Source organism: Lepisosteus oculatus, chromosome 7 (assembly GCF_040954835.1).
Source record: "Lepisosteus oculatus isolate fLepOcu1 chromosome 7, fLepOcu1.hap2, whole genome shotgun sequence".
Taxonomy (NCBI): Eukaryota; Metazoa; Chordata; class Actinopteri; order Semionotiformes; family Lepisosteidae; genus Lepisosteus; species Lepisosteus oculatus.
The window spans coordinates 16793906-16820246 of record NC_090702.1 but is presented as its reverse complement, the minus strand read 5'-3'; the positions used below and the strand labels follow the sequence as shown (position 1 = coordinate 16820246).

The following is a 26341-nucleotide window of genomic DNA, read 5'->3' as shown; positions in this document are numbered from 1 at the left end:
AAAGATACATATTGGTGCATGATTAAAATACATCTCCCTACTGCTATTTAAGATTATTTTAACTGAGCTTTTATGCTTAAATAAATCCCAAAACGCAGGCCCAATACTCTCTCCTGTACAGTACACAAGGACATCATGTGCTTTCATCTTTGACAGATCTCAGATGAACTGCAAGGATTAATCTGAATATTTGGTGATCACAAGCTTGCATGTAAAGACATTTATTTTCGCTAAACAAAAAAGCTTATTTAGGATTATAGTTTTAATCAAGAATTATTCAAATTATCATTGTTGGCAGACTTATTTTTATTTGACAAAATTTAACCTAGTACTAGTGAAACTCATTTTGAAACCCTAGTGCTGTTCATCAATATAAACTAGAAGAACTATAAAAAATCTAATTTCACTACTCTCAATTCTAAGACTCCCGAGAACCACCACAAAGAATGTGATATACACTTCTGTATATACCTCTACTATGCGCATAAATACGGCCTCTTACTATATCCTAATGTTCTCAATGCATTGTTTTGCTGGATAGTTTTAATATTCTAAATAAAAAATGTTGTCAGGAATGTTGTCACTGCAACAATAGGCAATATGTTCAGACAGAATGCATGCACAAGATCAAATGTTCAAATGACACATCATGATGGAATTATAAAATGTTCCCACCTCCCACCTGGCCATGTGAGAATTCCTCAGAATATTTACTACTTGACAAACTTTCAATTCTATACACAAAAGTATCTGCACTTTAATGTGGTGCGTTTTTAGAGATTAAAACATGAGTTTTAATGTATGACTGCATCAGTCATACTGAGGGCTAAGACCTGCTTGAGACCATGCAAGACACATCACTCCTGCAATAAACACTAACTCTTTGGTACACTACTGTAGTGCAAAACATCACAAGGCAGGTAGAGGGGTAGATGTCATATGCATAAATTCTCCTTCTCCCTGTGCTCTTCAGAGATTGATCTCTGAACTCAAACTGGCAATTCCAAATTGTGAGTAAACGCATAGAAAAAAAAGAGACCATTAGTTTGAAGAACATTACATAATTAAAACACAATTACAATGATAGTTCTAAACTGATGGGGAATTGCTTCATTCATTTTTAACCATACAAAGATTAAAATATCAATTAATTCAACGTTACAAAGCATAATTACTATTTATGAGCAAAGAATGCCATCGGTATTTCACCTAAGCGCCACATACAGAAGTTGCTGACCAAACAGCAGTAATCTTGTAAATAATTTCAAGTAGTTTCCGAGACTAGATAACATGCCATTTTCCAATGCAGGAAACAACAAACCAGCTCCCAATTTACAAGTTACGTATGGCAGGGTCGGATATGGACCCGGCCTCGTGATCATGGCAAATATGCTCCCTTTACTAGATCACCAAGGTGGTTTAGTTGAACAAAAAATGTAAATATCAGTTAGAAATTAACATTATCTCCATCAGAGGCATATATTCTATTTATCATTCTTGCTTTTAAGAGTATTTTTGGAAAACAGATAGCAAAAAAAAATTGGCTGTGTTAAACCTTTTTCACAAAGTTCAACTACTCTGTTAAGCCATCTCATTACTTTTTCATAACTGCAATAATGCTTTTATTAAGTATTATTTACTGGAACAGCAAAAATGAGCATTTTTGAGTTGTTCAAAGGACATTTATTACATGAATATCATCCTTGGTCAGCAAAAGTAATGCATATACTTATACCTAACCAAAGCAGGATTACAATGCTCAGACATTCATCCCTAACAAAAGGCATAACCTGGGCTAATTTAAACCTAGGTACTAATCTTCTCTGCCTAGTTATCCCTTTCACAAAGTAGGTTCATTCAGACCTGTAGATACATGATTTTATAAAGTAACGGCACTCAGCATGCACAATTATGAGCTAACGCAATCATATTTCAGCAACTGAAAACATGCCCTCCGTAGAAAAGTATATAACAGTAATTCATGAGAAAGTGATTTTTATTGAAAATGAAAACTGATTAGGCTGTTTTTGATGACATCACCTTCTTGCTTAGTCTAACAGCGTTCTGAGCAAAAGGATATTAATTTTCACTTCTGTTCTTAAAATACATTTTAATTTAATATTACAGAACTGACAGCGCAGAAGATTAAGTTGCAGGAACTGTGATGCATGCCAAGGTTTACACAGTTAATATAAAAAGCTTTTTTTCATCAGCATGTTTCATAGCAAGAATGACACTGGAAGTCATAACAGCAACAACTCATTATAAACAACACAAAGTTGTCAGTGTATTCTGTATTAAGAGAAATTATACCACTGACAATCTTTTAGTTCCTAATTCCAATATGCTGAAATTAATTTGACGGGGTACTGTGACTCATAAGATCATAAAAGCTTATGAACAAAAGGGAGTCATTTGATCCATTTAACTTGTTTGGCTGCTAGTAGCCGATTGATTCAAAGATCTCATCCACCTGTTTATTCACAGATGCCAGATCATCAGCTTCAACAAAATGGCTGATTATATATTCAAAAACACCAAAGTCATGAACAAAGGCAACCTGCTTTTCTTCAGAGTAACTATTTGGAAGTACATTTAAAATTGAACAGAAAATATTAATAAAAACATTAATTGGTACATTTTGTTTAATATGGCTGTAAATGAACAAGTAAAGGTCTATTCCACACTGAAAAAAGAAGAAAAACAATGTTTCGGCTGTGGATCCTTCTTCGGGTGCGTGTTATATTCAATATGTATAATTTATTCAATAGAAAATCCTTATATTTAAGTCTATTATATAACAACTTGTACAAAATTTTAAGTATAAAAAAGGGCTTTTTTCCCCATTTGGCGCATTCCATGGTCAAAGCTTACAGTTCACAGCTTACGGTTATAAAGCTTTAATGTAACAAAGGGAATATGGAACTGTTCTTGCAGATCTCCAACACCCTCTGTCAAAGATGACTAATTTAACAAACTGAAAGTTCCATAATGCTTTACATTTTTGATGCTTTAAAAAGGACAAAGTAATTACTGTAGGACTGGTGTATCTTGAATGGACATAACTGCCATTTTGTAGGTATGTGATGGATCTCTCCGGTTTCACTTTATCCGACTTACTGTAAATGACTTACGTGTATCAGAGAATTCCTAAATAACCTACCTTAAACAACGTCTAATGTAAAATGTAAAAATATGTATATTCCTGCTCTTTAAATGTTGAACTTTAAATCAAGTTTTGAAGTCATAATATTTAAATGGAAATGAAACCAAATTAAAGTCAGGCAAAGAATTGGATGTGCCAAATCGATCAACTTCTTTTGAGGATTTTATCAAATTCTCAGAAATGCTCATTAATGTAACATGAAACCAAATAACTATCCTTTTACAAAGTCGTTTGGCTTGTATAGAAAAGAAAATGCTAGATATGGATGAGTGGTGATGACAGCAAATACCACCATGCTGCTACACAGTTATGTAGTGATCTCAGGGATACAGGTAAATGCATCACTGACACACATTTAACTTGATTGGACTCTTGGGCTGGTAGTCGCCTGCATTCCTGGAACCCCTATATACCTGACGTCAATTTGTTTTTTTCTTCTTGTTTAACTTGAGCTGTCTATACATATTCACCGTCTGATGGAAAAGCTACGGGATGCATGCAGGCTCATAGACCTTCTAAAAAAGAAGATTATTAAATATAAGTATCAGAAATTGTATCAGAAATCACACCCAAAGAAGGCCGAAACATTGTGTTTTTCTTCTCTTTTCAGCATGGACTAAACTTTTACTTGTTCCAACTGAAAACATCCTGAGACACAAAGTTAATAGCATAGGCAAACAAATGACTGGAGTTTGAGAGCTGTTAGTCGCTTTTGAAGTTTAATGGGATACGCACTTTATCTTACAAATTTTAAGATGGCAAAAAACTGCAATAAATTGTGAATTGGAAGGAATTTTCAAAATTTCTGTTCGTTTCAAGTGCCTAGGGGTGCCAGAGATACCAGACCAAATTAGGGTTAGTCCAGACAGTTTTATCCTTTCCAGTTTTTTATGCTTTGATTTTAATAATCAGCATATTTAGAGTGCAAAATCCTCTGCCTCACAATGCTGGATAAGAGCCAACTGTCAGTGTCAGCAAACTTTCCGCATGAAAGAGGTATTTAGTTCACTGTGAAAGGGAAGCAGTACACAGCGACACAATATTCTGTACTAACACTCCCCAATTACTTGATAAATCTAAAAAAACAATGTGGTTGTGATTTAAAGTCACTTTTCCAAATCATTCAGAAACTCTACTTACTTGTAGTCACAAGTCAAATTACATTTTGCATTAACACAGTAATTATTTGGTTTGAGAAACAGCTTACATTATTAAACTATTTGAAATGTATGCCAATGGTAAAATGTCATAAAAAACCCAATAGTCTACTTTTCAAATTCAGCACCTTTGTGGACCTTGAGTAAGCCAATTTCATCTTGTTTTCTATTTAAGAAACTTTTTACCCAGAGGAAAGTGTTCATTTTGTTTATCATTAAGAGTAAATATGGGTGTAAAGCAAGGTAAGAAAAAGAACAAGCTCATTTAAGATTTCAATAATCATTCTAATTATTGTCCAAAAATGATAGGAAACAGCAGGGGTGTTCCTAAACACAGCAGTTTCACACTCAGTACAAACAGAAGTAAAATGAACGACAGGACTACATAAAAAGCATTAGGGAACATTAAAAACTACAGAGAGGAAATATACATATTAATATTAAAAACTGGGCTTATTCATTAATATTAATGAGGAGTATGTGCAGAAGCCAATTGACGCATTACAGATAAATACATATCCTACCTTTACAGAACAGGACTTCAGATTTTAAGTTAGTTCTACAAATATTTTCCTGGGGTTATTTTAAAGTGATAAAACTTAATGTATTGTCCAAATCCATTACATTAAAAAAAATCCTGCTACTTTGTATCTCACTTCCAACTGTTCTAAGTTACTAAGGGCTGTGAAGCCATGGACCAATGCTGCATTTAGAGCACTCCTTTAGAAACCAACAGCATAACACGCATACTGTAAATTCAAGTATAAAACAGACGTGCTGATTGTTCAATCTAAAAGTAATCTGTTAAAAAACGTTATACTGTATATTATTGAAATACAGAGCCACATATATTTTTGTAACTCTTAAAGACACTAGGGAAATTGTTCATGTCAGAGATGCACCATCTCCAGACCCCAACATGATACGTTTTTGTTAAGTTGTAGCTTTTCGGATCTGTGCTGTGGGCTTACAGACATTAAACAGAACACTGGAGACTAAAAAGCCCCCTCACAAACAGAAAACTAGCCATGTATGGTAATCCGACAGGGTCATGACATGTAAAGGCTTTAGAGATTAATTGCTTTAGTATAGTGTATCAACTGGTGTGCAGTTATGTGTCAAGTGTGGCAAAGAAGTTTGAAAATCATTTAAAGAAAAAATGATTAATGAAACTTTATAGGGTAGAAGGGACATATGCATCCAATATCAAGGCGATCTTCAAGGACCAGCAATGACCATTAATGTCAACAAAAGATGAATTATTTCTGTTCTAAGTACTTAACATTCCATGTTGTTGAATTGAGTAACTATTGAGTAATTACTCGGAAGACTTCATTTTGTTGAGCAGACTAACAAAAGTAGCAAGAATGATACAAAATGCAGCTGTGACCTTTGCAAGGATTCTGTTAAGAGTTACAGCATTTAATTCCACTGTTCAGTGTTAATTATATTACTGCAAAAAAACTAGGTGCATCAGATTTACACTTCTGCACATCTAATGGAGGCTGTAGTGAAATTACCAGAACCTTTTGTCACAAAAATACCAAATGCAAGACCATATGCAATTTCCATTCATAAAGCTCATAGGGTGTGCATTATTTTGGGTAATTGCTCCACAATATTGGTACAGGTGTCTGAGACTGCAAGACAAATTAACTTTCAGTGCACTTACAGAGGGGAGTGGCAACATTCACAATTAATAATTACTTTAATGAAAAGCCAGAGAAGCATTTTAAATATTTACAGTAATAGCTCAGTTGAAATTATCTTTCAAGGGGTAATGATACCTTCTCTTGATATAAATTCTGTAACTCCACAATGGAATACTGTCAAAGTATGATGGCATACAACCTCAAAAAGATACCATTTGCAATGAACTATACAAACATTAAGTCTATTCAAGGTATTCAAGAAATGGTACAAAAACACTACATTTTCTTTACTCTTGAAAATTATCACATTTTAATTTCATGACAAAAATCCTCAAGCAACGTGCAATCTGGTGTCCAATTAAAGCCCTTTAAAGTAGGAAATCTTGTATTATACACCACAATGGCTCTTACAGACATTTCTATAATTAACATTATAGTGGCAATCTTACTTGACAGATACATTTCAAAAACAGCATAAGATGGCATGCTGATAATCATTTTCACAAAATAATCCATTACTGAACTTACTGTGTAAAGGAGAAAAAAAAAGGCTATCTCCAAATGGCATGTTCACTTTATTGGGGATGAATACTACAGCTTTACAGCTTAAAAGGTTATAAAAAAGGCCTGCAAACCAGCAGGAGAAATGCCAAACTACTGTATTGCTTCACTCAACATATTGCTACACTCTTTTTTTTCCCATAGAGGAAACTCTGGCAGGGTATGTAATGATTCTAATTTTCATCTAAATCTATGGAAGAGATTCCATTCATCATTGTGTGAAAATCTTTGTAAATATTTTCCCTTTACAAAGCATTCTGCTAATAAACCCTGCACTCACTTACACACTACAGGTATTTATTTTTAAGCAACAAACACAAACAACTTGTGTGGTCTTCAAGTTTAATGTAAAATGAAACTATTGGTGCAGAAGTTAACAGCAGCATGCAAACAATATAGAAAGGCTGTAGCAAGAATGTACATTTAGAATTAATTTAATATAAATACTTCAATGCACTGAGACATCAAAAATTAAAGAGAACATTAAGCAGATTATATTTTGAATCCCTTCAGTATCACTGTTGAATTATAATTTTCACAAAGAAATCTATCAAGAACAGTTTGTAAGTCTAACAATAATACCTACACGGTGTAACTATGCAGCAACAGCATAGATTTCAGAGCACAGAGTGACTGATTAAAAAACAAACAGCCTGATTACGACATCAAAATAAAATAAGAGCCTTGTCTGTTACATATTACATCTCTAGTCGACTCGTAATTTATGTAAGGGTCAGGGATTTTGAGTAGGGTAAAAAACAAAGTTAGCCTAAACCTTTATGAAAACCTACCACTAACATTTTACAGTAACTCAAGATATTAAATATAAATATAAAAACAGTATCATAAGAGTAAATAAGATGACTGTATAAGCCCACTAACTCTAGTTGTTGTAGGCATGCTTGACAAAGTTCTCAAAGAATAAAGCATTTTTTTATTTTCCAATGCCAACCATGGAAATTGAGACCAAGTAAGTTGCAAGTTGACCATATACACAAAGAGAAAAATACACTTTAAGGTTATATTTTCTCTTATGCTCTCAGCATTCTAGTACCACTATGGTTGTGAAATATACTCTATGATATATCTTCAAGACAGATTTTATGCATTCCTTTACAAAAAGGGCACTAATTATATTCACTAGAATTACTTGTGCTACTTTTGAGGAAATTTATACCAACACTATTATGAAGGATTCACAAATTCCTTTATTTTAAACTGCAAAGGGGCACAGATTCTAGAAAAATGGTGAACATTTTTCTGCTAAGTTATGCTGAAAAATTAAGACACTTGTAAGAACAGAGTATCATTCAAGTACTTTCAGTTCTGTCATTGCAGAAACAAATCACTTTAAAAGAGATGAAAGAAATAAATTACATTACTACCTTGTAAGCTGATTGCATCAGATCTCAGAGACTAAGCATGGTAGTTCGCAAACTGGGATGAAAAACAGGTTTCCTGTTTTAAATGGTGCTATAGATTACATTCTTCCCACTGAACAAAGTTTTCTAAACCACTGTCTCAAAGTGACAGTGCTGCCGATGTTGCCCTTCAGATGAGACTGGTGCCCTGGTGAAATTTCACTTTGGGCTTGCACAGTCTGGCCTCCATAAATGTTTCCCATTAGATGAACTGGTGAAAGCATTTGCCACACCTTTATCTGATCTGTTGTTGAGCTGCTGTTATCTAATGACAGCTGTGCATCACTGATATGTTGCTGCTTTTCAGTGATCAAATATGCAGGCCTCCACCTATGTGAAGCGCTTTGTGATCCCTTTGGGATCAAAACATTCTGGTTTGCGAACTGGAATTTGTAATGAAAATCACTATAAATATGCAATCAATGTGTTATTAAAATTAAAGTGGAAGTCAAACGTCAAGAGTTGTAATCTAGGTTAATTTCCTTTGTAACATCAGGATACATCCATTAAATTTAATACTTGGTAATGACACTTAAACTTTTAAAAGTTTTTTTAAAGGAAGCTAGCAGATAGTTATTTGGGGGTAGTGAAGTGTCTTCACAGTATTTAGATATTCAAAATTAAACGTTTGACATTAGCACAGGAAAGATGAAAACAGATCTTAATATAAACTTCCAAACAAAATGTGACATCTCGTGTTGTCTAAAAGGTACATCGATTTATTGGATTTTTGCAATCAATCCTTCTATCAAATAAACTTGTTTTAGAATACTCTGTAGAGATCTCTCTCGATTTATAATAATCTTCTTCCATAATGATTCAATTAATGAATTTTTGTAGTCAAAAGTTTAAATACAAATAGACTAAAGTGTCCTCCTTTGATGGGAGTTATAGCTTGTTTTGAACTGTTGGCATTTGTCCTGTTTTGAAATGGTTTTCTTTAGATCAATGCACAACATTAGGTAAAAAGGAGAACAGTTATATTCAAGATGCTCCCATTGTATTAATGGAGTCAATCAAATCAGCAGTGAAATAAGTGGTTCCTTTTAACCTTCAAATAATTAAAACTTGAAAACTTTCACAACTTAATACTGACCTTTGCAAGATCAGCTTTAAAAACATTTTATAGAACAAAAAAATCTAACTATTATTCATGACTATTGGGTATTACTTTCATTTAATAGTCACAAAGCATTCATTTAATCACAACCAACAAATCTGTAAAACTGCCTAAAATTAATTGAAATTCTTGAATTTGCAAGGGACCTAATTCAAAAGTATTGATTATGAAACAAATGTTTACCCATATTTGAACAGGTAAATAAACAACGTTTTAATGCTTCAGAGCTGGAGCGGTTATTCCAAGAACCACCAGTGGTATCACAAGCATAACAATGATCAATATAGGACTTAAAATTTAGAAATGTACTTAAGTTGACATAGTACATTGACATTACACAAACATTGGATGTTTAAAATGACAAATGACAAACATACTTACTGAATATTTTGAAAACCTTTGATATTTTGTGGTGATATTCTCTACTAAAGCTGCATGGCAAAAATCCTTTAAAAATCGTGATATGAAATACTGCAATAATGTTCCTAATAAAGATGTTATACTTCGCTAGACATTTTAACTTTGAAAACTTGAAAAGTACATTTAACTTTATACAATGTATGGATCTAAATGGCAAACCACTGTAAAACATTAAAAGTCACAGAAATAACTGTGTGGGGACTGGGTTCAATACTGTGCTGATTTACATCCCTTTAAGCACTCCATTAATTAGCTTTCCATAAGGAAAAACTTCAACAAACTTAAGAGCTATTACATGAGGCTAAACATTTCCTTTGCAAACAGAGTGGAACATCCATCTAGTTCTCCAGAGGAAAGTGCTGTTTAACCAGAGCCATTATAACAAGTATTCCTAAGTCACAATAATCATGTACAAGTATAATATATTGTACAGGCTGTACAATTGTTCGCAATCCCCACAAGTCACCTTGGAGAAATGTTTGAACAAATAGCTTAACAATCACTAGAAACTGCTCAATTCTCAAATCACAGCATTTGTAAACTATAAATGTCCACAACATAAAAGGAAGCTTTTGTACAGTTTTTTGTTGGAACTAGTAATTGTTCTCTTTTGAATCAAAAAACACCTTGCTCTAAGGCACCTTTAAAAACTAATAAATAAACTGCATATCACTAGAACATTAATTTCTTGTTTCTTTTAAAAAGTAGTTTTTTAATTTTGCTGCAGAAACATTTACAAACTAAAAAAAATCCAAGCATGAACCAAGTTGCCAATTCAAACCATAATAGCATAACTAAATAAGGCATTTATGCTATATACGCAAGATAAAGTACTAGAATACAGCATAAATTATCAGGCAAAATTCCACTTTAAATCTAGATTAGGGAGTCTACGCTAAACACCACCTAAAATGTAAAAATGATCACAAAACAATACAAGAACACTTCTGCTGAAATTGTGCCATTTTAATCTGGGATGAAACTCAAATTCCCCCTCCCCTGCAGAGTTCAGTCAAGGGCATTCAGTAACAGTGATTAACTGAAATCTCCATGAAGAAGCTGTAAAATGTGGCATGGTTTAAAAAGGCCGTTAAAAAAATAATGGCTTAGTAAAACTCAAGTGGTTTAGAGCTATATTTTAAAGTAAAAGATTCAGTCAATAAAAAGGCAATTTAATTTGGCTAATTTAGTTAAGGTCTATTTCATACAGCAAACTGCATATGTGTTGACACTTAAATAGTACCTACTAGGCGAGAAAACAAAACTATACTGAATATTGTTCCCCCCACAAAAAAGTCCAGTAATTTTTCTTTTATCAATACAGAACTGTTGAATTAATATGAATAGCTCAGCTCTTCTCCACTATCAAATTTCCTAAAAAAAATCCAGTATCTTTCTGATACTCAAGGAAACAGAGAGACTGACAGCTATAAACTGAACCTCAGATTAATTTACCAAAACACAAGCACTGAGAGAGTGTACTTGCAGAAAAACTAAAATGATTGTACATTTACAAACAAGTTTTTGCCTTTGCTTAATCCAGTGTCAATCATATTTAAAAGGTTTTGTGAAAGGACATCTAAAGAAAAGATTAAATTACTACATTTAATTTAAGCTACAAATAATAAAACAAAAAACACTTCAATTTGGTTAACTGCCCGATGACTTCCTAAAATCCAAAGAGCGTGTGTGAAACCATTGGCTGCTATATGAAATCAATTTACTTTCGAATCACTAGCACTGGATGAGATCCAATGTCAATTTCAAATCATCTTCCAGTTATTACGAAGGGAAGAGATTGGCATTTAATAATATCCATAAAGATTAAGAAATCCACATTTGCAATTGTTTTGTTTCAGTAAACAATTTAAGGATGTTTTCAAAACCTCAAAGGTTATGGTCACACTTTTCACTTTGAATGCTTTTCCGATATGTTTTGCTAAATATGAAATATTGTCAAATACATATGACAAAACAACAATAAGGCTCTAATTTAATTACAAAAAAACAGTTACCTTCAATTGGTGATGTTTTCAATCTTGCACAAAGTCCTGGAACATCTCCATAACAATCCTGTATCTTATGTAATCCTTCGGCTCCACGCAGTTCCATAAGAACTCGTAAATCTTTAACTGTGCATCCAAACTCTCCTTCACAGTTGGCTTCAGCCACTGAGTTCTTCACACCACTGTATGCCACTGAATTATTCGCCATGGCTCCAGTACTATATGCAGCTGCAACTAGGACAGAAAAGTGCTTCCTCCGTGAAGAAAGAAATCCTTAGTGATCAAACCAGATCCTTTCCATACACCTGATCAAATCCTTCAAAGATGTATGAAATCAGATTCCAGGATGCATGATGTTAAATTAAAAGTCATTTTCTTCAGACTGTCATGGCTATTTTTCCATGGTGATGGGTATCTCAGTTCGTAAGGATGAACTTTGCAAGGACCTGAGAAGAGAAAAAAAAGTACTTAATTAACTGGTATTAAGATTAGCATCTGTGTGCACATCAAAGTGGGAAAGATTAAAATAAAGACTAAAATAAACCTTGTCAGTAAAATACATACCATTACTAAACCCACAATTTTTTGAGTGAATAGGATAAATGGAAATGCAAAATTACATCTTAAAAATGAGCTAAGACTACATTTTAAAATGGAATAATACATCTCTTCTTGCTGTATGATATCTGCTACAACTAAAAAGCCAGTCTTTTCCAAAGAAACATCATCATAAGTAAAAATCAGGTGAAAATACAATGTAGGGGTCCAAACAAGCTATTGGTCTGTTCTGAAAATAGCTTGGATATACATACTACTAGACACTGGCAAATGTTCAATATGAAATACTAGACTTTCGAAGGAAAGCCATCAGGACTAATATGAGGATCACCGTGGGAACCAGCATATCACTGCATACATATCATACAAGATATGAATTAAAATCACCTCAAACCACTAAGCCAATATTTCAAAATATTCTTTGCCTAATTGCAAATCACACCCATGATTCACATGACTTGTGCTTTTTTAAGAGAAATTGCAAAGATTTATTAAATTATATAACAATATAACTACCAAAAAAATAAAATGCAATAATTCGTACTCCATACCATTATAAAATGGTACACATCAGAAAAGGCACAGCTATAACTAACGGAACATTTTTAATTCTAATAAAAACAGAAGCAGGACTTGATTTGGTGGCTAAATAAAAAGAGAACAGATGTTTCCAAATCTTACAGCAATGAAAACCAATCAAAAATACTTCAGAAAAGTGTAAACAGGTTAATATTTGAGGCAAAGAACACATATACATTACACAAGACAAGAAATTCAACAGCTACTATACATGTAAAAAAAACTATTTGTGACAATTACTAAATTACTTACGTAACACATCTTCCTTCCCCCATAGCAACCAAAAAAGAATAGCCAGGGTCAAGAAATATAGAACCCCTTACATTCTTCCACAAAAACATTCATAGTACTTAACAGTTTTACTGACAATTAGTGGAAAAAAAAAACATGGATAGTCACTTTCCGAGTTAAGCTCATGCTGATATTCCTTCTTTAAAAACACTTTGACCTTCAACGCACACTCTCACCACTGCCTGCTTCATTACAGGAAAAGGCTCACTAAATGATTATCTCAGGAAAGCCTCTCGCTTAATCTAATTAGGCAATCCGAAGCTTCAGAAAAGATCCACAGCCTCTCCTGAGCTTCCTGCTCTCAAACATAACTCACAAAGAGTACAGAAAGGATTTTACTGTAAAAAATAATCAAAAGCCTACAGCCACTAAGCAATGCCTTGTTTAAACTTCGAAAATAAATCTTCACCATAAAGCAAAACAGTTGCCATTCTGTATAAGGAAAAATCTATTTGATTAATTTGTTGGAATCACTACCAAGGAATGTACCATGTTAAGGTGATGGGAGGGGGGAACACTGATATTGCATTCTCTAGAAATAGCTATTAAATTCTTCAGTAATGGTAAGGAATCATAATTGTTTTCATGATCTTGTTTTTTCAAGTAGCACAGAAAGACTGAAGGTTATTTGATATCTCTCCAGGATCAAAGCTTTACTAGCATAATACATTTCCTAGTCTAAGACTGTAGCCTTACTCACAGCAAGCTAACTTTTAGTTGCACTGCTGCATACATTTCCACTCTTTATATTCAGTGCATAGAAGTTTTATCATAAGCTAAACTTATTTTGTGTATTTCTTAGCACACTTTGTAAAATGTGATTGCATTATAGTTGGAAAATAGGCTCTCTTAATTGTACAGGTAAGAAAAATCAACTTCTAATCTCTACATCAAGAAAAATTCCAAGACAAAACCAAAACCTCCATACAGATCAAAGACAGATTTGTTTCTTCTGAAATTTGTAATTCAGGTGCACTTCCATTACAATTAACCTTGACAGTGTTAATTTTACAACACACTCTTTAGTTACAATGAATTGTGTACTATGTACAGTTTATTGCTGACAAGACAGATCTAAGTTGCTCAGATGATTAGTTATAAATACCTATGCAATCACTTAACGCAGTTTACAAAATTACAAATAACAATTTTAAAATTACTATTTTACAAAACAAGGTGTAATTCTATTGACTTCTGAGAGCTTGCGAGAAGGAAATGAAACGGTCTCAAAGGTAAATTCACATTTTAGGCCATTCTGCTGATTTTTCAGATGAAGGTCAAGAATTGTTCTTCCACTGTTTCCTAGCATGCTCAGCTCAAATTACCTTAAATTGAGTCCTTTAAAGCACATAAAGGAAAAAAGACATTGTTACTGGTAATTATATATTCTATAGCTCATAAAACATTTTCCGAAAGTACTTCTCATAGACTTTCACTGGACTGTATTAAAAGAAGGAATCATTTCAGAACTAAATATACAGACAGAATTTGGAACAAAAACCATAAAATCTGTCCTAAATCAAGCAATAACTAAAATATTTTTCAGAAACCCAAATGCATGCGAGTTATGTAACAAAGTGTTCTAAAAGTACAACGATTTGTCATATGACTGACAGCAGCAATTAAGGATTCCCAGAGCAGTTGGTAAAAAAGAAAAATTCCATCTCTGTATAAATTCTGGTTCTGACCTAATTCTACTGTATTTGACAGTTAAAAACAGTTATCAAACTGTTCTCTTCCTCACATATATTGCATTTTGATGCAAGTGCCCAAATGGAAGATGAAGGAAGTGCAAACATTTGCTATGCAGTGACAGTTTCAGGTTGCGGAACAGGTCACTTGTCTCAACAGTGGAAAATCATTGTGATCAGATCTCGGAGCACACAGCTGGCATGGGAGGGTAGTGCAAGGGGAAAGAAAATGTTGTTTTAACCCTTTCCTGACCCTGTTGAGGGAACACCTAAACTAATTTAGCTGCTTAGGTTATTTTAAAATACAATATCAACAGACAGAAGGCCAAATCAACTACAGCTTTAACCTGCTTGTTTCAAAAAGCATAGGCCAAAAAAGAACAGCATGAAATCATAATTTTGCAAACAAAAAAATCAGCTATCACAATCCCCTTCTTCCTTTACACATTTACTGTGGCCCACACAAATTTACTTCCTTTTCAAACAGAAAACTGGGAATCGAAATCCTAAAAGCCTGCTACTAAACTATTTTGCATAATTCTCTTTTGACCAATGTACATATTTATTGGACTTTTTTTCCCCCACATTGCTGTTGATCATTTCAGTCTTGGAGTACACATTTAGCTGTGTTTTTAATATACAAAAAGACAGCTAAATGCAACAAAAAATCAGATTTTGACTGAAAAATCCCCAGCACGTAGTGAGAAACATTCTAAAAGATTGGCTCAAATCTCAAAATGTAAATTAGATCATATGGAACTAAGAAAGCTATTCTATAAGCTTATGTACTAAAATACATTGAAATGTCAGTTACTGAAGTGTGCTTAGATAACATTCAGTAACTGGTACTAAGCAATCATTTTCAGCTTCAAAGTAATCAGTAGGTTGTTACACTGAAAAATAAACAATAAATACAAAAATAAAGGTAATTCCTCTCCTCCTTTTGTTTAAATAAAGGAAACACAGGGTACATGACTGGCAAACAGAGTCCATTTGCATGCCAAGACTTACCCAGTGCAAGTCAAGGACAGCAATTCCAGGGATCCCTCATTACTAGGCTGCTATGGCTGGTTATTTTTAGCAGCCCCTGTGCAAGTCAGTCCCCCACTACTCCTCCCCATCCCCCACTCTGGCAGTGCTTGTAACAATGTTCTGTGAATGTGACCCCCGTAAATGTACTGGATATGACGCATGGAGTTGTGTAACATACTCATAGAGTAGAGTACCACTGCTTCAGATGCAAAAACACGATACATGATCTTCTCCTTTACAACATGCAATTTTTAAGTTCAACTTATGAAAGTTACCTTAAATAGTTAAAACACGTTTCAAATGAAGGAAAAAAATCTGAGAAAGTTATATTTAATTGTAGAATATTAATTTACTTCAAACGATTAGGTATAATGAACTGCAAATCATTTAAAAGATTAGCAATAAAATACATAAAAGTTGGGAACCTAATTAGCTGAACAGCCTTGAATATAAGGCTTATTTAAGGATAGTATGTTTTAAAGAAGTTTTACACAGTGCAAAGGCTACAGAAACCTAAATGTAGGCAATGGGTGTAAGTTAAATTAAAACTTGGCTATCATGGGATTAATCTGCTAAATTAAGCCTGCTCAACTAAATTGCTGAAATAATTATCAGTGATATACAATGAAGGTCTTCTGGTTGTACTGGCAGAAAATTGATTCTAAAAAAGGTTTAGCATTCTAATTTAAGACATCTCCCCCATTTTTTAACAGTAGTTTCATGCAATAGCTGAGGTTCCGCTATACTTCAAGTCAAGCATACAGTATAATTTTAAATTTTAACTATGTGGAACTCCACAAGCAATCTACGCAGTTGCAGAAAATACAGTTTAGGTGACCTAAATGAAATTCCAAACACCAGGGGTAATGTCTTATCCCCAACTATGTAATTCATTAAATATTAAAAAAATCATAAAGGCTATAAACTCACTTGTAGAAAAGCAACCCCACCATGTCCATTTATCAATTAACATGGAACTGTAGTATGCAGCAAAAATGGAAATATCACTAAAGAACTATCCATCCACAGTACACTTTGTACATTGTTCAATACAACTAACAGCAAATTAAATGTTTTTAACAGATACTAGTAGACAAAGGGTACTGTTTTTTATATACCATGCCTTGCAAAAGTATTCCGACCATGGAATACTTAAGACATTTTATTACTTCCAAGCATGCAATCATGCTATTTTGAAAATAATTTGCTAAATATTTAAATTACACCACATATTCAAAGCAAAAGCAAAAATTAAATCATTGTATAAGTATTCTAACCTTTTAAAGAGGCAAAATAAAATTTAAATTTCAGTTAAATTCAGGTCTAAATCTAAAACTTTTAAAGAACTGAATGCATCATTTGGAAATTTCACAAAATGAGACACCATTGGAAAACAATGAATTCATTCATTTTGAAAATGAGTAATGTAACTCACAATAAGATGTTACACTATCATGCTGAAAACATCTACACAATATTATAAATATCTGTAGTCATTAACTAGCTCATTAACTGATGCAGATGGAAAAAAAATTCACCTACATTTTACATAATGTATGACAAATCATTTTAGTTTGTGCAAATGAACTGTATACGTCTTTTATTGTAATAAAGCATTTGCATTTTTTTCTGCAAGATATTTTACTTTCGAGAACAATAATATAATCTTAGATGGAGCGTTACCGATACCATTCATATTATACTATTACCCATTATTATAACAGCATAACTGAACACAGATTTTGAGTGCAACTGCTTAACTCTGGTCAAAATACAAAAAAAGCATGCTTAACTGAATTTCACACCAGTATCCTATAGACAAACAGGGTGCATGCTAAAAAAGTTTGGGATTTACAAACTGAACTACACCACTTCATATCACATCCAAAAAACATCTTAAATGAAAATGGGTACATTAAGCTACACAATTTCAAATTGCTGGAACAATTCACAATTTTGATGTACCTTAAATGCTATACATCATGCTAGTTTAAAAAATGCACACGTAAATCAGTTTGTTTTGTAAGCATTCTTGTGCTTCTGCCTTAATGGGAATTCAGTCTCACTCAAACACACAAAGATTAACTTCTGTGACAACAGAGCTATTGAATATTAGGTAACAGGAGTGGAAATAATTAAAGTGGGTGAACATAAAGGAAATGAAAATGGTATTGTCCCACACTTTAATACTTAAGCAGGATACATAGTTGAGGAATAGACTATAAAACAGTAGCTTCCATTATATTTCGAATCCAATGTGTAGCACTACTGCCAGTTACACAGAATTAATTGCTATCTTATTACTTCCATGTACACAGTAATGGTCAGATTGATTCAATTATATTAAAAGTTCTGGACAGAACAACTAAAGATATTTTAGTTTTAATCAAGACTGTCATCACTGCAGAGTCTTAGTGTCCCATTAGGATCTCACCCATTACATTTTAGAGCAAAAATAAAATTAAGTGTGCCTGTGCTTTTCAGTGAGAAAGTTTTAAATTAAATGCATTTTAAAATGTTACTACCATTTCTGCCATTAATGACTGTTTGTGTCGATTCAAGTTGGTAATTTCAGAATACATTCTGTATTGGATTCAACAATGAATGCTGAAGCATTAAGCTTAAGGCACAAATATGAAAGGATTTATAGAAATTATTTGTGAGAAATTAAGTCTGGACACAAAAGATTCACAGAGAACAAAAATGTAAAATACAGAAAATCAGTGCTTTAGGTACCATTTCAACCACTGGTTTTTAAAACCCGGTTTTAAAAGGTGTTTGAAATCATGTGCTCTAAGCTCTGTTGCTCTTTTACATCAAGATCTCATAGCAACTGACAGCAGTAACCCTTAAGTTACTGGCTACATTTTGTTAAGTAGCCTCATATCCTAAAACAAGCCCTTAAAAGTGACAGTATGCGTTTAAAAACACCACTAAGTATTTTGTGGGTAAAAGACTGTTGTTAATCACTTTTTTAAATTTTGATTTTATAACAAAGCTGATACTTCGATAGATCCACGCATTATTTTTAACTAATGGATGACAATGCATCATTGCTAGTACATTAATAAACTGAATTACACCATGCCACTTGCACTCACAACAGAGCAGGAACTCCCCCCCCCCCAGATAAAACCCTTCTAACATAAAACCTATTTATAGAACAAATATCCACTTTTTACTAATGATAGCAGAAGAGCAATGGTTTTGAAAACAAAAAACATTATTCACACTACGTACTAATATATGGTGGCAAATAGATACAGAAAGCTGTAGAACTAACCACTGGGGGAAAATGACAGGGATGTTGTAATTAAATGATGTTTTAAAAACAGCAAATCATGAAATGTAGATGATATCCAATATCCAATTTAAAAACCTTCTGACCTTAGTAGCCTATAATACAGCTCGGCATTTGTCAATAGAAAATGGTACACATGATTGCCTGTACTGTATTTTGTTGATACAGTTTTCCAAATGCATGCCCCCGTGCCTGAGGCAAAACAATTCAGATGTTCTACAAAGCATCCCACAACTACAGAACTGCAACACCTATTCCAGTGACATTTTAGATGCATCTAAAACCGAAATTTTATAAAAATTGATCTAAGGATAACCAAATGTTTTTCAAATCAAAATACACATTATTCCTCCACAGGACTGCACCATAGTTACCGTTAGATAACATTAACTTCAGCACCTGAAATTAAACTGTTAAAAGATATCCCCCTCCTACAGAAGTTAAATGGCACAATGGTAAGGGCTCTAACAATACCAGAAAGCCATTTCAGCTGCCGATCAACAAAGAGGTTCATGCAAAATTCATTGAAAAGCCCAAATGGAAACATAACACGTTCAATAACAGATGTTAAAACAGCACATCCAAAGAAATGACAGTACAAAAGAATGGACATCTAATAAAACCATTATCATTAGAACTTTCTACTCATTTGAATTCAGGTCATACACTATCGTTTGATATTAGAATCTGTTCTAGACAGAAACAAATATAAATAATAAGCTGAAGCATTCTTATTATACAATGAATTTACAAAAAAATTTAACAGATTTACTATGGATCATACACAAGAATTAATCCCCACCCACTAGATAGTTTGGGTTTTCTTTTTACAACACCAAAAGAAACATAACAGTCAATTGAAAAGGATTTCAAGAAAACGGCAATGCAATCTTGAACTAGGTACAGTATGTTCACGTTTTAAGACAAAGTCATGTTAATATTTATTGACAACCGAGCTGATCAAAAGGGAGTTTTTATGTGAAACTCACAGGCTTGATACATTGATTAAATGATTTAGTGAGTGGCATGTGTTTGCTGCAGAGAAATAAGGAAAAGTTAATCTAAAACAGAAAAATGTTTTAAGATATACCTGAAGAAGCCAAAAGTTTTTTTTTTGTTTTTTTTTTTACAGTCTATAGCCACAACACTTTTTCCCACTTCTTAGCATGGAATTAACCTCACCTTGTTCCTACTGATTAAAAGATACTAATATATACTGCATATAAGATACTGATTATCCAATTGTCATCAATTTGATTAATTGATCACTCATGACAACCCCTGATGCAGTCTCATGACTTTGACTTTAAGTTACCTTATTAGAGATGACTGGATACAGATGAGGTGATATAACCTGGAAAATGTAAAGCCTGGTGAAAAAGCAACAGGGAATAACACAAAGGAACTTTGTGCCCCACTTATCAAATTATCACCTTAATAACATTAGTATATTGGTGTACAAAATTGTGGACATACACCTTCTTATGGATAAATCAAGGTTTCAAAAAATAATTGATTTCTGGCCTGATGAATGTCAGTGAGTGTGTACAAATGTTCTAATAATCCTTGAGTATAACAGACCACTCTATGAAGGAAGACCAAGTGTGGTGTGAACAAGACTGTCTAGTCTCTACAGAACTGCACTCGTGACAGCAACCTGGTTATACAGCATTCATCGGGTCTTGAGAAGTTACTTGCTGTCCCATTCTGGGCTCTTTCTGAAGCAACATTTCAGCAGGACAATGCACATTCTCATATCATGTGAAAATGACATGTCATGTGACATGTGAAAACAATAGTTTTCACATGTCAGAGGAGAATCAGATGGTTATACTGTGACATATCTGCTACACCTGAGCCCCAGTGAATATATTATATACTAGGAAGACATAGTATTTAGGGCTCAGGTACCAATGAACAATCACGTGCTCTCATCTGACTGTTCTCTAAGTGGCTAAAACAAAAGTTTGGCAAAGCATCTCATGATGACAGTTTGGTGAGCTCAATACAATGAAGATTTCATGCAGCCATTGCCTCAAAGGATTTGTCAACCACATTCTAACTTTCACATTATGAAATTTACATAAATGAATATAACCCAATACCTAAGGTCAGTGGAAATCATTGGGTTTAATACAATCAATGTTTGCGTTTGTTTTAATTTGACCAAATATATAAATGGAATAACCTAAAATTAAATATGTATATTATCTTCTCTATAATTCCTAATTTCATTAACAAACAAATTTATTGACTGCAAAGCAAAAATAAATTTGACTTGACACAGTGCTTAGTAAACATTGTTACTGTAAAGACAGGCATTAAAAATGCAATAGATTAGTATTGGAAACAAAAATCTTTTACATTTTTCAAGTCTTAGCAGATGCACTTACACATTTTTCTTTTATCACTCACACTTCCAGCCAGTTTACCATAACTACCACCCTTAAAACAGAGACAGCAATAAATTAAAAATGCGAGCTATATATGCAGGTTAGGATTCTTTCGCATGAAGATTAACTAGTACAGTTCCTGTTGTATACTATAGAGAGCATGATCAACTAAAAACCTAATTAATGAAACCTGTTATAAAAAGTTGAGGTATCTGTTAAAGTCTAAATCGTTATTAGCACTAACATATTATTAATGATTTTAATTATTTGGTAATGTGTTGTAAATTTGTTAAGAATATCTTTCAAAGGCTATACACAATACTAGGTCAAACAGGATGTTTCACAGATATAGTATCATTTTATGCTTGGAACCAATACATTCAGCCTGAAAGAGCTGCATCTCAAACCAATTTTTAAACCCTAATTCAGTATATGTGTTTGTGTAAACATGTACTGAACTACAAAGTTTCAATGAACTTGTAACTTGTGTACTAGAATAACCATGAGGCACCTGCACTCTGTAAGGGGTTATAAGATCTACCCTTAATGGGCAAGATTATTTTTTACTAGGGCACTGTCTTCTACAGTAACCATGATCCTTTCTGCACTTATTAAAGATTTAGAAGCCACATTTTCATTTGACAAAAAGAGGTTGTATATGGCTGATAACATCATGTGACCAATCAGATGTTTTAAGCTATGGACTACAACTCCAATCATCACATATTCCTCTTGCAAGCCTGCAATAGTCACCTCTAAATGTTGAAACACATTAATAATAATAATAATCATCATCATCATTGCTTACACTTATATAGTGCTTTTTCTGGACACTCCACTCAAAGTGCTTTACAGGTAATGGGGACTCCCCTCCAATGTGCAGCCCCACCTGAATGAAGCGACGGCAGCCATAGTGCGCCAGAGCGCTCCACACACATCAGCTATCAGTGGGGAGGAGAGCAGAGTAATGAAGCCAATTCATAGATGGGGATTATTAGGAGGCCATGATTCGTAAGGGCAAATGGGAAATTTGGCCAGGACGCCGGGGTTACACCCCTACTCTTTTCGAGAAACGCCCTGGGATTTTTTAATGACCACAGAGAGTCAGGACCTCAGTTTTACGTCTCATCTGAAGGACGGCGCCTCTTTACAGTATAGTGTCCCCGTCACTATACTGGGGCATTAGGACCCACATGGACCGCAGGGTGAGCACCCCCTGCTGGCCTCACTAACACCTCTTCCAGCAGCAACCTTAGTTTTTCCCAGGAGGTCTCACATCCAGGTACTGACCAAGCTCACACCTGCTTAACTTCAGTGGGTTGCCAGTTGTGAGTTGCAGGGTGATATGACTTCTGGCAAATGCTCATTAAGATAAGCATTTTAAGCAAACCTTTGATTACCTAAATTTGACTAGCTGGTTTTATGGCTCCTTGAGACCTAGTTTACTGACCTTACCTTGGATTCACCCAAGTTCATTCCAATCTGTCATGCAAGGTTGAATGGTTGAGGAATCAAATGTGGAGGTCAAACTATATATCCTGAAAATTGAAATATTTCTGAAAACTCACTTAGGGCTGTGTACAAACTGTGAGACTGACATTCACCCAATTTGAATGGCATGTTTTCAAGAAAGCAACTTGTCATGAATCTTGACAGCCAACTACCTGCTTTAAGCACTACCTTTGGCTTCATTTAGCTTTAAGATTTTTGTCTGAGACATTTCCTCAAACTGTCTAAAAACTAAGATGTCAAAAACATATGTGGCAAAGTAGAATTGTTTAACCGTCACAACTTCAAAGGCCTTTGCAATCCTGGAAGACTCCATGAGCTTTTATCCAGGGCTTTAGATTTCATTTACATTTTCAAATAATGGCAGAAGACAAAACAGTCATAAAAATTGAGTTCCAGAAACTTTGTTGCTCGGACCCTGAATTTCAAAATTGTTGAAGTACCACAATTAATAGTAATTGTTCATGTTGTACCACCAGCACCCTACACTGGAGGAAAGGATTCTAATCATGAGGCCAACCCACCATTGAGAGTTCATAGGTTGGCAATTAACTAGTAGCTTGCAAGCCCAGTAAGGCAAATAACTGCATATTAAAAGACATCAGGCAAATATTCCTCTCCCAAAAACCAAATAGAATTTTACAGATTTAGTCTCCAAGAACAACTTTGTATTTCACAGCAGCAAAAATATCTTTGCTGATTTTATCACAGTGAAAAAGCTGTTGGTACTTTGCTTGAAACATCAGTGATCTCATTCTTAACTTAAGATCCTGGCTTTTCTAATTATATGGAGCTTTTTACTGCTTGTATTCATGATTTCAGGAGACTGTGGTAGAGTGTTTTTGATATGCTCTAAAACTGTAATGAAAAAGGTTCACATAAATGTTATTTCAATTTTGCTCTTTACTGAATTATCTTTTACAACCATTTATTTGCAATACCCTACACTATGTGATCATCTCCCATTCACAACAATTCTTTGGCTTTTTTTTCATTGGCAACACTAACTTTGCACAAAGATTGAAAAAACCTGAGGGCATTCTAAGCTTTGTGGGAGTTAGAAATGTTTTTTAAAAAGCACAAAATGGAATGCAAATCATGATGGAGCAAGATTCTATAGATTTTTAAAAAGCTGTTGATTGCACAGTTTAGCATTTTAAGATTGTTATTCACAAGTGTATTACATCTTTAAGGAAGGACAACGTGAAAATAGGGAAGCTGGTAAACTAACGATTGCCATGGACTGGTTGCACCTGAGGTACAAAAATTGTTTTAAACAGTACAAAATGTGAAATATAACAGCAAAATAATAAAACATTCCAAAATAGTCACTATGTAGGCCTATGAAAACTTTTACAAAGAAAAAAAGGAAAGACACACATAAGTGACAGTATGAGCATTATTTAAAACCTCTCCAATCCAAGGGGATCACCCCTAGACACATTCGGGGTTTTGTATACTTCTATAAAGGCCAGGAAGGCAGCCTGGCTAAAAATCAGCACCATCTGACCAAACAAATGTTGACAAAATCTACACAGGAACCCATATAGTAATACTGTTATGTAACAGCATAACTCTCAAGTCTCACGCATTAGTACCAACTATCAGTCTAATAATTTGTCTGAAAATCTCACTTTTGTATAAAATCTAGGTAGATTTAAAAAAATGAAGCAGCAAACAAAAATTAGAAAAAGTTACAGAACCCATTAATGTTTTTTGACTTGAAGAAAATAAATCTACACAAATAGTATGCAATCTAAATTTTAGATGGAAAACCTCACACATTAGGGTTTTGGATCCTTGAGAACTGTGTTAGTAATCAATGACCCCCCAAAATATTCAGTCTTTCCTCACAGGTGAATCATCAGGTCACAAAAATACTGTCTATGCTTCCCACTTCATTTTCAAAGTGGTGGAAAAAAAAAAAGACATCTTGCCTGAGTGAGCGCAACATAATAAACAGCCTCTCAATAGTAATTAGAACACAATGGCTTGGCACATACAGAAAATAGCAAATAGCTCTCAAGCATAAAAACCTTCCTAAGGCAGCATCTTGTCAGCCTATATTTTTTACTAAGATACTAGTTAACTAGTTTCTAATAAGACACCAGTAGAAACTAGTTAGTTCACAAGATAGTACAACAACCTATTGAAGGGGGGTTAGGTTACCACCTGGTCTAAGCTTTTTCCTGCAGGGGAGCGCTGTATACCAATCAACTGAAGAAACGGGTGTACTTTTTCTACAAATTTTTTAAGAGTTAATGAACTCCACCAGACAAAAAGCATTTAATACTGAAACTGATAAAAGAATCAAGTGAACAGCCACACAAGTTTGACAGAAGACCTGTTTGTTCAAGTATATGTTAGCTCAAACAAAATTTGAACAAGAATCGTGTAGCACAAGTTCGACATCCTCCTATTGCCAAGTGTTACCAGCTACACGAGTGAGATCTAAAACTTACAAGTATGTAATGCAATTTTCTTTTAAAATATTGATATTTGAAAAGGGTGATTTCCTAATATAATGCTGAGTGCTGTCTGTTCTATAGCTATAAGGTAAAATGCTAAAATAAGAGGTTCTCGGCCTGTATGAAGCCAGGGACCAGCTCATCTAGCCGCCTTGGTTAACTGTTGCAGACCACAGCCCTTTTAAAGCTAAGCTATTGCTACCCTCTGTCATTTCTGTAAGTTTTGTGTACATTAATTTTTAAGCATAAGGCCTGTCTGTAGTGTTTTACATGAACTGAAAGCGCACACACTGGGGTTCTATTAAAAGGTCAAAGTCTGGAACTCACCCTGTTCAAGACAGATAAGAAAGGCAATGGCATAAACCTAGTACTGGGAAAACAAGAGCACAACACACATTTATGGTTTTGTGTACATCCTTTTTAGATTAACATAACTGTGTTTACCCAGTCTTTTTTTAAACATTTGACAACCCACCCTACTATAGACTCACAAGGCATTGTATTGCTTAGGAATAAAATAATACAAAATTGTGCAAAAAAACTAGTGGAATCGTTAAATGAAGAAGCAGATTAACAGATGTAAAGTGCAATCTAGGCATTGCTAATATAAATCATATATACCTGAAAATAATGACAAAATATACAAAAAGGCTAAAAGAATTTAACAATATACAGCTATTAATGCATCACCTAACATAAAACATACATTTAGCAATATCCTATTTTATAGACTTGTTATAGACATTTCAGTTTTTGCTTTGGCAACTAACAATGAAACTTCAACATGAAGAAAACTTTTATAAACTGGATAGAAATTACACATTGCACTGATGAGCTATTGGTTCAAATATCTGTTGTGCTGGCTCTCGGCATTGTACAGTGAGAATGTGAAACCAAATATTTAAGCAGGGAATTCATCTAGTTACAGAAATATTTTAGGTATTCTACTTTTGTATTCTTACTGTAGCTTAAACAAAATGGAGGTAAATTACTTACACATAACACATGGAGCAGAG

General features: G+C 33.9%; 1 protein-coding gene across 7 annotated transcripts in view; it reads right to left on the bottom strand.

Moving 5' to 3' along the window:
• The window catches only part of atp2b1a (ATPase plasma membrane Ca2+ transporting 1a), an 82574-nt gene that overhangs the window by 46030 nt on the left and 10203 nt on the right, over positions 1-26341 (bottom strand). For 6 of the 7 annotated variants that reach the window (XM_015352816.2, XM_069192222.1, XM_015352813.2 and 3 more), the window contains one exon: positions 11513-11949. In XM_015352816.2, the coding sequence (XP_015208302.1) occupies positions 11513-11711 (199 nt within the window). In that variant the 5' untranslated portion in view covers positions 11712-11949. Of the gene's footprint in view, positions 1-11512; positions 11950-12892; positions 13091-26341 lie in introns of those variants that run through there. The other variant, XM_015352815.2, reaches the window with a different exon arrangement.